The sequence below is a fragment of the Macaca nemestrina genome, chromosome 9 (genome assembly GCF_043159975.1).
Source record: "Macaca nemestrina isolate mMacNem1 chromosome 9, mMacNem.hap1, whole genome shotgun sequence".
Taxonomy (NCBI): Eukaryota; Metazoa; Chordata; class Mammalia; order Primates; family Cercopithecidae; genus Macaca; species Macaca nemestrina.
Window position 1 is genome coordinate 30,513,148 of NC_092133.1, and position 12,787 is coordinate 30,525,934.

At 41.7% G+C, this 12,787-nt stretch overlaps 1 protein-coding gene and 1 pseudogene across 8 annotated transcripts in view; one reads left to right on the forward strand and one right to left on the reverse strand.

Moving 5' to 3' along the window:
* LOC105478332 (5'-nucleotidase, cytosolic II) overlaps positions 1 to 12,787 on the forward strand; it is a 196,915-nt gene that overhangs the window by 106,040 nt on the left and 78,088 nt on the right. For all 8 annotated transcript variants that reach the window (XM_071069193.1, XM_071069195.1, XM_071069194.1 and 5 more), the window contains one exon: positions 3,370 to 3,494. In XM_071069193.1, coding sequence (XP_070925294.1) covers positions 3,394 to 3,494 — 101 coding nt within the window. In that variant the 5' untranslated portion in view covers positions 3,370 to 3,393. Of the gene's footprint in view, positions 1 to 3,369; positions 3,495 to 12,787 lie in introns of those variants that run through there.
* LOC105478333 (MARCKS-related protein pseudogene) lies at positions 2,247 to 3,123 on the reverse strand (annotated as a pseudogene).

Genomic DNA, 12,787 nt, shown 5'->3' on the forward strand with positions numbered 1-12,787 from the left:
GGGCGCCTGTAGTCCCAACTACTCGGGAGGCTGAGGCAGGAGAATGGTGTGAACCTGGGAGGCGGAGCTTGCAGTGAGCTGAGATCCAGCCACTGCACTCCAGCCTGGGTGACAGAGCGAGACTCCGTCTCAAAAAAAAATAAATAAATAAAGTGGTCAATTTTATGTGAATTTCCCCTGAATAAATTATTTTTTTTTAAAGCCACAGGGGCGATTTATATTAAAAAGACTTACCCTGGACAACATAACGAGACCCTGTCTGTAGACAAATTTAAAAAAAACATTAGCTGGGTGTTGTGGTAAGTACCTGTAGTTCTAGCTGTTCTGGAGTCTGAGGTGGAAGGATCACTTGAGCCCAGGAGTTCAGGGTTACAGTGAGCTATGATCATGTCACTGCACTCCAGCCTGGGCAACAGTGAGACCCTGTCTCAGAAGAAGGGAGAGAGGAAGGGAGGTATATATTGACTTCATGTCATAAATGATGTTAGCATTTTCAAGATGGGAACTATCTTAGGCTCCAGATGTTTTCACAAATAATGCTATTTTTTTTTTTTTTTTTTTTTTTTGAGACGGAGTCTGGCTCTGTCACCCAGGCTGGAGTGCAGTGGCGCGATCTCGGCTCACTGCAAGCTCCGCCTCCCGGGTTTACGCCATTCTCCTGTCTCAGCCTCCCGAGTAGCTGGGACTACAGGCGCCCGCCACCTCGCCCGGCTAGTTTTTTGTATTTTTTTAGTAGAGACGGGGTTTCACCGTGTTAGCCAGGATGGTCTCGATCTCCTGACCTCGTGATCCGCCCGTCTCGGCCTCCCAAAGTGCTGGGATTACAGGCTTGAGCCACCGCGCCCGGCAAATAATGCTATTTTTATAAAATGTTAATAGACTTCTTAACTCTAAGAGGATATTTTTCATCCTTATTTGAAACTACTTAACTGATGAAAACTTCAAAAACAGAAGTGAAACCTAAGAATAGCCTGGTGTTAAAGTAGTTAAAGACACTTAAGCTGCACACCTCATTTTAGATGTTTATCCTAGTTAGATGAAATGTTTTAGTTTATTCCTTCTTTTTGCTCATAGTCTTTATTGCCAGCTGAAAATAATTTATTACAGAAAAATGTAAAAGCATGCAATAAATAGAAATCAAATATTTATTGCTTGTATTTGTGCCACCATTGACTGAACTTAGTATGTTATCAAAATATATTTATCTTTTAAAGGGGTGACATTTTTTCCTTTTCCAAATGTTACAGTAAAACCAGGTGGAAGAGAATGGTTTTAGCAGCTTAGAAAAAAAAAAAGTAAGAATCTGAGGTTTGGCATTATAAGTTATTTATAACAATGGGAGAGGAAAAGACAAATTGTTTCACATTACAGACCTACCCCCAACTCCAAAGCCTAATACTTTCTTACCAAGTCAAAAAAAGAGACACATTTGATATACAAGCTGGAGATTTCCACATGATTAAGACATTTATGAAAACCTAGATGGAGGCTGGGGAGTGGCTCTCACGCCTGTAATCATAGCACTCTGGGAGGTTGAGGTGAGTAGATTGCTTGAGCCCAGGAGTTCGAGACCGGCCTGGCAACATCTTTTGTAGAGACCCCCCCTCCTTTTCCCCATCTCTGCCTGTGGTCCCAGCTACTAGGGAAGCTGAGGTGGGAAGATGGCTTGAGCCTGGGATGCAGTGAGCAGAGATCACGCCACTGCGACCCTGTTTCAAAAATAAACCAAAAACCTAGATGGGGCAGTGTCCTTTTCAGCCCAAGTGCCACCAGACACAGCACAAGAGACTACTAAAACGCAATGGCAGGAGGCTGGGCATGCAATGTTTGGGAGTATAAGCACCACACTTCTGGCTCAGGATTTGGGAAGTAGGGTAAACAAAACCTACTTGGAAAATAATCAAGGAAGAAAACCAACAATTGTCTTCTGCAGAGGTGGGGACAGGGAAGGAGGTAGGGCCAGGGCCAGGAGCATTTTACATCACTGACCTAACTCCATTTTACATCACTGACCTAACTCAGGAAGCTATCAGGGCCCGTCTTCAACTGACCTTAAGAGGAAAACCAGATGGCTGATGGGAGAATCCATGGGAGTGAGAGGGGGAAAGGGAATGTGGCTGGCAGGAGGCAATAACCCCTTCCTTCCTGGGCACAGGAAGGCAGTCAGGGCACCAGGTCCAGGCAATGACCTCACAAGGACAGCACAGTTTTTGCAGCTTAGAGATCACCCACCTGCCCTTACCTAGCTACTCATTCTACTCAGCACTACCTGGTATAGGGCCACTCTGCCCCAAGGGAGTGGATGTCTCTGTAGCCTGGGGCTTCTTCTGAGGCAGCATTACCCTCTGCCCCCTTGGCTTGGGGCTCCTGGCTCTCAGGGGTAGCAACAGCCTTCCGTTGCTGGGCATTGCTCTTGTTGCTGCAGGCACCTTGCTCCTGCATTTCCTCTGGCTGAGAGGCAGAAGAACCGCCCCCGTCTTCCTTCCAATTTTTGTGGAAGAGCAGGCTGCTGAGTTTGAAAGATTTCTTAAGAGAGAACTTACTAGGGGAAACTTCCCCCTTGGCCTCAGCACCCTGGATAGGGGATGCTGGCTCAATGGCCTCGCCAATGGCCCCAGCTGTCTCATGTGTTCTGTTCACAGAGGGCAACACTCCTTCACCCTTGGGAGATAAGTCTTCATTGCTTTTCACGTGGCCATTGTCTTATCTGTTGGTCTTTGCGGGGGAGGTGCCTGCTGCAACCCTGGTGGTCACATCTTCCGAGGAGCCTTGGAGCTCTGGCTGCCCGTGATGGTGGGAGTCTGCTGGGGGGTAGCCAGTATCCAACCCAGGCTCACACCTTGGGGTAGTACAGTGGGATTGGCTGGGCAGGCAGAGGGATGGGGCTGGCGTCTCACAGGGATGGGGAAACAAGCTGTACCCTCACTCCAACCCGCTTGCTGTGCCTGCTACTGTTCTACTCCACATCAGAATCTGTTGATCAGAATTTAAAATTTGCCTACTACACATATTTTAAAAACATACATCAACTTAAAATTATGTATCTTCACAAACTGTGCTGTGCTGTGGTTTTAGTGCCTTTTCTAGATTCTAGGATTAGAGTTAGTAATTACTGGCAGCCATGCTTAATTATTTGGAAGTATAAATTATCTTTCTGGATTGAAATTACCATATGAAATTATTTTTCCAACTTTAGATTGTTGAGAAGTGTCAGTATAATTTTCAGCATATTTACTGTATTCAGTGTGTTTTAATAGGTAATTATATTAGGCAGTTTGCAAGCTGGAGTTTTTCTGATTTTTAGAAAAATCAGATGTCAGTATACAAATGCCAATATTGAGTTACTAAATTAATGATTTTCTTTTCTAGAATACAAAATACAGTTAAAATAAAATGTCAACCTCTTGGAGTGATCGATTGCAGAATGCAGCAGATATGCCTGCTAACATGGATAAGCATGCCCTGAAAAAGTATCGTCGAGAAGCCTATCATCGGTAAGTATTTTGTCTATTTAATCCTCAAAACAGCTCTGTGAAGCGGGCACTTCATTTTACAGATGATGAAATTAATGTACAGAGAGGTTAAGTAACTCAGATCGTATGTTTAGTTCATGGTATAAATCTAGTTCTAAGTCGAGACTTCTAACTACTAGTACACCATACTGCTTTGTATATCTACTAATAAAAGTCTGTAAGAGAAAAATGTCTTTGGTTGCTAGAAAATTGCACCTAAGTTAATAAGAATTTTTTTTTCTTTCTTTGAGGGGGTGCTGGGTGGACAGAATCTTGCTCTGTTGCCCAGGCTGGAGTACAATGGCGCAGTCTTGGCTAACTGTAACCTTTGCCTCCCAGGCTCAAGCAATTCTCTTTCCTCAGCCTTCTGAGTAGCTGAGACTACAGGTGTGCACCCAGCTAATTTTTGTATTTTTTTGTTTTCTTTTTTGGCCAGAGTCTCACTGTTGCCTAGGCTGAAGTGCAGTGGTGCAGTCTCAGCTCACTGCATCCTCTGCCTCCTGGCTTCAAGTAATTCTCATGCCTCAACTTCCCCAATAGGTGGGATTACAGGCATGGCCACCATGCCAGACTAATTTTTGTAGTTTTGGTAGAGACAGGGTTTTGCCATGTTGGCCAGGGTGATCTTGAACTCCTGGCCTCAAGTGATCTCCCCACCTTGGCCTCCCAAAGTGCTGGGATTATAGGCTTGAGCCACCACACCCTGCCAAGAATGAATTTTTTTTTTTTTTTTTTTTTTTTTTTTTTTGAGACAGTCTGGCTCTGTTGCCTAGGCTGGAATGCAGTGGCACGATCTCAGCTCACTGCATCCTCCACCTCCTGGGTTCAAGCGATTCTCCTGCCTCAGCCTCCCAAGTAGCTGGGATTACAGGCGTCCATCACCACGTCTGGCTAATTTTTGTATTTTTAGTAGAGACAGGGTTTTACCATGTTAACCAGGCTGGTCTTGAACTCCTGACCTCAGGTGATCCACCTGCCTCGGCCTCCTGGAGTGTTAGGATTATAGGTGTGAGCCACCACACCCAGCCCAGGAATGAAATTCTTGTATTTTTTAGTTATTTATTTTTTCAGTAGAGACAGAGTTTCAGCATCTTGGCCAGGCTGGTTTTGAACTCTGGACCTCATGATCCACCTGCCTCGGCCTCCCAAAGTGCTGGGATTACAGACGTGAGCCACTGCACCCAGCCTTAAACTGTATTGTTTTAAAAAATTTTATTTTATTAGAGACGGGGTCTCGCTATGTTGCTCAGGTTGGTCTCAAACGCCTGGGCTCAAGCATTCCTCCGGCCTTGGTCTCCCAAAGTGCTGGGATTACAGGCATGAGCCACTCAGCCCAGCCTAAATTGTATTTTCTTTTTACTTACCTCTTTTTATAAATTCAATTAAATGTTTGCTTCTACCTAAATTTTAAGTAGCTAGGGTACTTGGGAGTAGATAAGGTATTTAGTAATTATTTATTTTTAAGAAGAAATTAGAAATTTACACCTAAAGTGAATTTCTGGGGTAGAAAGATCTGGGCCCTACTAGACCCATCTTCGCCTCCCATACCAGGAAAGCCAGGAGTAAGTACAGGTACTAGTATATTGGCGGTGCTAAAAAGTTACATGGAAGCTACAGGAAGTCTAAAATGACTCTTAATCACTTAGCTGTTTCTGGGCTACAGGAAAAAGGAAATGAATATTACTTTGAAATCTTACTGGAAAAATGGCTAAACTGGTTTATACAGGTAAGTTTTTGTAAGCAGACAAAAAAATTTCTAAGTGCAGTCTTCTCTCTATAGGAAAGCTAAGTCAGAATTAGGTAACATTTTGTTGTTTCAATAAATACTAATATATTTTGTAAAACATTGTTACTTGTTATTGAGTATATCAGAAGTTAATTATTATATCAATAGTTGGTTTTTTAAGTAGGCTGGTGATATTTGCCTCATGGTAGGTCACTTTGTGGCATTTCTAGGTGTTAAGATGCTGTTGTTCCTTAAACCCTGAAAAAGTGAAAACTAAAGATTCCTGTCAAATGGGTACTAATGATTCTTTTCTGTATGTGAGATATGTTGCTAGATATGGCATGTTTAAGTGTAAAACAGAACGTTTATGTGTGTCTGTGTAATAAAGCATAAGATACATTTGGAAAGTATTATGTTATATGTAGTTGTATACTTCAGTTATTTGCTTGGTCTTTATGCTATAAGTATTTATTAACATTAGGTTAGGATGTAACATTTTTAGCAGTGGAAATAAGGACTAGTAAACATCATTTAATAAACATCCTAGTTGTATTTTATGTATATCATAGGCTGGGCATGGTGGCTCACACCTGTAATCCATGCACCTTGGGAGGCTGAGCCAGGCAGATTGCTTGAGCTCAGGAGTTCGAGACCAGCCTGGGCAAAATGGCGAAACCCTGTCTCTACAAAAAAACACAAAAATTAGCTGGGTGTGGTGGCTTACACCTGTGGACCCAGCTACCTGGGAGGCTGAGGTGGGAGGATCACCTGAGCTTGAGAGGTGGATGCTGTAGTGAGCTGAGATCATGCCATCAGCCTGGGTGACAGAACGAGACCATGTCTCAAAAAAAAAAAAGAAAAGGGGTGTGTGTGTGTGTGTGTGCGCGTGCGTGCGCGCGCATGTGTGTGTATCGTAGCCTGAATGAATGTACTCCTGACTCATTTGGAATGGTATTTCCTGGAAGATTTTAGATGGATTCTGCACCCTACATTCTTTCATATAGTAAGGTGTATGTACTGGAAACAATAGAAAAAACATTTTCAAGGGCTTGATATTTTAGATCATTGAAAAAAACTTTATCTATGTTTATTTATTTAAAGAGGCAGGGTCTCATTCTGTTGCCTAAGCTGCAGTGCAGTAGTGTGATCATAGCTCATGGTAACCTCAAACTCCTGGGCTTAAGCAATCCACCTGCCACAGCCACCCCAGTAGCTAGGACTACAGGTGTGTACCACAGTGCTTAGTAATTTTTATTATTTTTTAATTAATTAATTAATTTTTTTGCGACAGAGTCTCGCACTATAGCCCAGGCTGGAGTGCAGTGGTGCAATTTTGGCTCACTGCAACCTCTGCCTCCTGGGTCTGGTTCAAGCAACTCTCCTACTTCAGCCTCCGGAGTAGCTGTGATTACAGGCATGCGCCACCATGCCCAAGTAATTTTTGTATTTTTAGTAGAGACTGGGTTTCACCATGTTGGCCAGGCTGGTCTTGAACTCCTGACCTCGTGATCCACCTGCCTTGGCTTCCCAAAGTGCTGGGATTACAGGAGTAAGCCACCGTGCCTGGCTGTGCTTGGTAATTTAAAATTTTTTTTTCTAGAGATGTGGTCTCACTCTGTTTGTTGCCCAAGCTGGTTTTGAACTGCTGGCTGCAAGCAGTCCTCCTACCTCGGCCTCCAAAAGTGCTGGAATTACAGATGTGAGCCATCACTCCCAGCCTGAAAAAAATTTTTAATGTAGAAAATTTGGGTTCTTGGTCTCTTGCAAGAATTTACTTTAAAATTATTATTATTATTATTATTTTTTTTTTGAGACAGGGTCTTGCTCTGTCACCCAGGCTGGAGAGCAGTGGCTTGGTCATGGCTCACTATAGCCTTAACCTCCTGGGGTCAAGTGGTTCTCCTACCTCAGCCTCCTGAATAGCTAGGACTACAGGCATGTACCACCACACCTGGCTAATTTTTGTATTTTTTTTGTAGAGACAAAGTCTTGCTTTGTTGCCCAGGTTGATCTCGAACTCTTGTTTTCAAGTGATCCTCCTGCCTTGTCCTTCCAAGGTGCTGGGATTACAAGTGTGAGCCACCATGCCCAGTGTTTAAAATAAAGTATATAAGTGTGTGCTTTTAGAACAATAAAAACATTATATATATGTATGTGTGTATAAATATATATAATAATGTGCGTGTTTTTAAACATTGACAAAAATTGTATGTATTTATGGTGTACAATTTGATGTGGAATGGCTAAATCAAGCCAATTAACATGCATTACCTCTTACATTTATCTTTTTTTTGTGATGAGAACATTTAAAATCTAATCCCTTTGCAATTTTGAGGTAGATTATTATCTGTACTTATGATGTAGTCAGGAAACTTGTATCTCCTAACAGTATTTGTTTTTGTTAATTAAAAATTTTAAATAGAAACCATTTAAAATAAATTTATTTTAGTTTTCTCGTTAAGTCAATTTGTAGAATATTCTGTTTCCAGGCCTTTTCATTAAAGACATTTATTTGATTTGGTAATTTATCATTGGTTAAGTTAGGCTATGCTCATCATTATCACAAAGTATACGTTGTATGTGATGCTTTACAATTTCCCTTTAGAAGAAGCTAAATATTCTTAGTAAATAAATATGTAACTTCCAGCTTTTTTCTTGCTTAATATCAGTTTTCTGAATTTCAATATAGAGATGTGGGTCATATGTCATTATTAAGATACTGGCCTTCAAAATGTATGACTGTTGCTCCTCCTTCATTTCCTTAAGGTTGTTTAGTTTTCTGGGCTGAGGATAGTCATCAGGCCAAACCTTTCAGTGGAATGTGTTTTGCTATATGGTTAGAAGACAAGCTGAGCTGCTCAGATGTCATAGTGACCTGAAAGAGGCAGCTTCGAAAATTACCTCTTAGTTTTTGTTTAATACTAAAATCTTTTAGTGATCACTATAGATCAGAATTTGTATTTACCAATCCAAGAATGGAACAATTAGGTTTTTCATCTGCTCTCTACATTGACTGTGCCCAGGATACCGAAGTCAGGCATTTAGTTTTACACTGGTAAAGTTCTGATGATTCCAATACAATAGAATTTCTGTAGGACAGTGAATTGGCTTTTTTCTTTATGAACACAGCTTATTAATTTAGCAGTGGTTTTATCGTATTGAACTGAAATTTGGTAAGTTATTAGGCTTGTGAATTTTTTGTTAAGCAGTCTTTTGTCTTATTTTAGAAGATAATTGCAATGATTTTCTCTTTAAAATTCTTTGAAGACTTTTGTATATTTATCTTAAATTATATATCTGAAATTTTTTTTTTTTTTTTTTAGTTGCAGTTTAGGCTTCCAGAGCCATATCAGTCTTTATATAAATCTGTTGAATAATAGTTTCTTCTAAAATCAAAGTAAATTTCCTGTACATGTTTAAGGAGTGAAAAGGAATTTATATATATATATATATAATTTTGTAGTACTTATAGCTTGGATCTAGAAATGTTTATGATGGCCCAGGCACAGTGGCTTATGCCTGGGATCCTAGCACTTTGGGAGACCCAGGCGGGCAGATTGCTCATTGAGCACAGGAGTTCGACCAGTCTGGGCAACATGGCAAACCCCGTCTCTACCAAAAATACAAAAATTAGCTGGGCATGGTAGTGAGCACCTGTAGTCCTGGTTACTTTGGAGTCTAAGGTGGGAGGATTGCTTGCGCCTGGGAGGTCGAGGCTGCAGTGAGCCATGATTGCAACACTGCACTCCAGCCTGAGTGACAGAGTGAGACTCTGTCTCAAAAACAAAAACAATAAAAAGGGAAATCTTTATGATTTTCTTTTTTAAACTTCATACTAAAAGCAGGTGTCAGGTTATATGCAGATAGAGACTGCCAGGTTGATCACTTTCAATTTCTTTCTCTTTTAATCACTTATGGATATCATATGAATGTCATTCAGCTTTTTAATTTTGTCATTAATCAAGCTGAGTAGTAAACTGTCATTTTAGTATTGGTTCAAATATTCAGTGGATAATTGCTAAAATTTCAGTAGCCCCTTTGTAAATTGAAAATCATGTGGAAAATATAGGTCTTCTGGAAGGCTGAAGAGCCATGTTCCTTAAATAATATACATATGGGGCCAGGCATGGTGGCTCACGTCTGTAATCCCAGCATTTTGGGAGACCGAGGTGGGCGGATCGCCTGAGGTCAGGAGTTTGAGACCAGCCTGGCCAACATGGTGAAACCTCATCTCTACTAAGAATACAAAAATTAGCCGGGCTTGGTGGCGGGTGCCTGTAATCCCAGCTACTCGGGAGGCTGAGACAGGAGAATCGCTTGAACCCAGGAGGCGGAGGATGCAGATGCAGTGAGCTGAGGTTGTGTCACTGCACTCCAGCCTGAGTGACAGAGCAAGACTCAGTCTCAAAAAAAAAAAAAAAAAGGAAAAAAAGAAAAATAATATGTATATGGGATATATCTTGTCGGAATAAGAAGAGTGAGGTAGAACATCAAAATTGTGACTGCGTGTGGTGGCTTATACCTGTAATACTAGCACTTTGAGAGAACGAGATGGGAAAATGGCCAGGAATTTGAGACCAGCCTGGGGAACATAATGAGACCCTGTCTCTACAAAAAGTAAAAAGATTAGCTGAGTATGGTGCTGTGCACCTGTCGTCCTAGCTACTCGGGAGGCTAGGGCAGGAAGATCACTTGAGCTCAGAAGTTTGGGGTTGCAATGAGTTTTAATTGTGCCACTGCACTCCAGCCTGGTGACACAGGAAAACCCTGTCTTTAGAAAAAGAAAAGGGGGGGAAAAGAAAAAGAAAAAAATACAAAACTCTGGGTTTTTTTTGTTGTTGTTATTTTATCATTCTAATGCTTTTATTCATGTTTCACGTTCCTAAGGAATGACAGGTAAGAATTTAGGGACTGGTAAGAATTTTTTCAGCTTAGTATTTTCCTCCCAAAATTCTATGTATGAAATTCTATTCAGCAGTAAAAAGTGAACTGTTGATACATGCAACAGCGTTGATAAATCTCAAGATAATTATGCTGAGTTAGTAAAGCCAATCTGGGTTACACTCTGTATGGTTCCATTTCTGTAACATTCTTGAAATGACAAAATTATTGAGATTGATAAATTAATGGTTGCTAGGGATAGAGATTGGGGTGGGTGGAGGGAGAAAGTGGGTGTACCTATAAAAGGGTAGCACAAGGAATACCTTGTGAAAGAATTCTTGTATCTCAACTCTAGTGGTAAATATATTAATCTACACATACACAGAATGCATGTAAAACTGATGAAGTCTGAATAAAGTTGTGAACTGTGTCAATGTCAATTTCTTTTTTTTTTTTTTTTGGAGACGGAGTCTCGCTTTGTCACCCAGGCTGGAGTGCAGTGGCGCGATCTTGGCTCACTGCAAGCTCCGCCTCCCGGGTTCACGCCATTCTCCTGCCTCAGCCTCCGAGTAGCTGGGACTACAGGCGCGCACCACCACGCCCGGCTAATTTTTTGTATTTTTAGTAGAGATGGGGTTTCATCTTGTTAGCCAGGATGGTCTCGATCTCCTGACCTCGTGATCTGCCCGCCCCGGCCTCCTAAAGTGCTGGGATTACAGGCGTGAGCCATCACGCCCGGCAATGTCAATTTCTTTGTTGTGATATTTTTCTATATGGCACAAGATTTCCCCATTGGGGGTCACTGGGTGAAGGGTTCATGAAATCTCTGTATCATTTCTTACTCAGCTGCATGTGAATCTACAATTACTCCAAATTAAAAAGTTTAACTTAAAAAATTCTCTTGGGTAGGCTGGGCATGGTGGCTCATGCCTATAATCCCAGCACTTTGGGAGGCTGAGCCAGGCGAATCACCTGAGGTCGAGAGTTCAAGACCAGCCTGACCAACATGGAGAAACCCTGTTTCTGCTAAAAATACAAATTAGCCGGGCATGGTGGCGCATGCCTGTAATCTCAGCTACTCGGGAGGCTGAGGTAGGAGAATCACTTGAACCCGGGAGGCGGAGGTTGTGGTGAGCCAAGATTGTGCCATTGCACTCCAGCCTGGGCAATAAGAGTGAAACTCCATCTCAAAAAAAGAAAAAATAATAATAATTAAAAAAATTCTCTTGGGAGGCTGAGGTGGGAAGATCACTTGAAGCCAAGAGTTTGAGATTGACCTGACCAGCCTGGCAACATAGTAAGACCCTGTTTCTAGGGGGAAAAAAAAAAAAGCCACAGGTGATAGTGCATGCCTGTAATCCTAGACACTGAGGAGGCTGAGGCAGGAGGATTTCTGTTTTTCTTTTTTTTTTGAGATGGAGTTTTGCTCTCGTTGCCCCAGCTGGAGTGCAATGGCGCGATGTTGGCTCACAGCAACCTCTGCCTCCTGGGTTCAAGCAATTCTCCTGCCTCAGCCTCCTGAGTAGCTGGGATTACAGGGATGCGCCACCATGGCAGGCTAATTTTGTAATTTTTGGTAGAAATGGGGTTTCACCATGTTGGTCGGGCTGGCTTTAAACTCCTGACCTTAGGTGATCCACCCGCCTTGGCCTCCCAAAATGCTGGGATTACAGGCGTGAGCTATGGCACCTGGTTGAGGCAGGTGGATTTCTTGAGCCCAGGAGTTTGAGGTTACAGTGAGCTATGATCATGCTGTCACACTCTAGCTTGGGAAACAGAGTGAGACTCTGTCTCTTAAGAAATAAAAACAAAATAAAAATTCTCACAGTGACACCTTTTCTTATGTCACATGAATTTCTTATCTGTTCTGGATACAAGATGCTCTTTAAAATGTGCAGTGATATCACTTTATGGAGTACAGATTCTCTAAATGTTACTGTTCAAAAGAATGTATTGAATCCTAAAACACTTTCCCTTTACTACCGTTCCCTGTATACTTCTTCCAAAAACAACATATCTAACAGTAAAATTAAGAAGAAAAGTGGTGGTATTGGTGGCATGGAAGAGAAAGAATAAAAACAGATCTGAGATTTATTGAAATAGTACAAGAAGAAACTTATGTTGAGGAAGTATTATTTATATTTACATTTAGATGGTATATTTCACCTTAAAGGGTATGGCTTCTGTATTAATTGTAATGTCACACAGAGAGATTCATTCATGTTTTTGTATCAGTAATTTGTTCTTTTTAATTACTGTGTGTCCTTCTATTGTGTCAGTATACCACAATTTATTTCATCATTTATTTTCTGTTGGTGGACATTTACGTTTTTTTAATACTAAAAACATTGTTTTTGGCCGGGTGTGGTGGCGCACGCCTGTAATCCCAGCACTTTGGGAGACCGAGGCAGGTGGATCACAAGATCAAGAGATCGAGACCATCCTGGCCAACATGGTGAAACCCTGTCTCTACTAAATATACAAAAATTAGCTGGGCGTGGTGGCACGCGCCTGTAATCCCAGCTACTTGGGAGGCTGAGGCAGGAGAATCGCTTGAACCTGGGAGGCAGAGGTTGTAGTGAGCCAAGATTGGGCCACTGCACTCCAGCCTGGCAACAGAGCGAGACTCCATCTCAAAAACAAAAAACAAAACAAAAAAACATTGTTT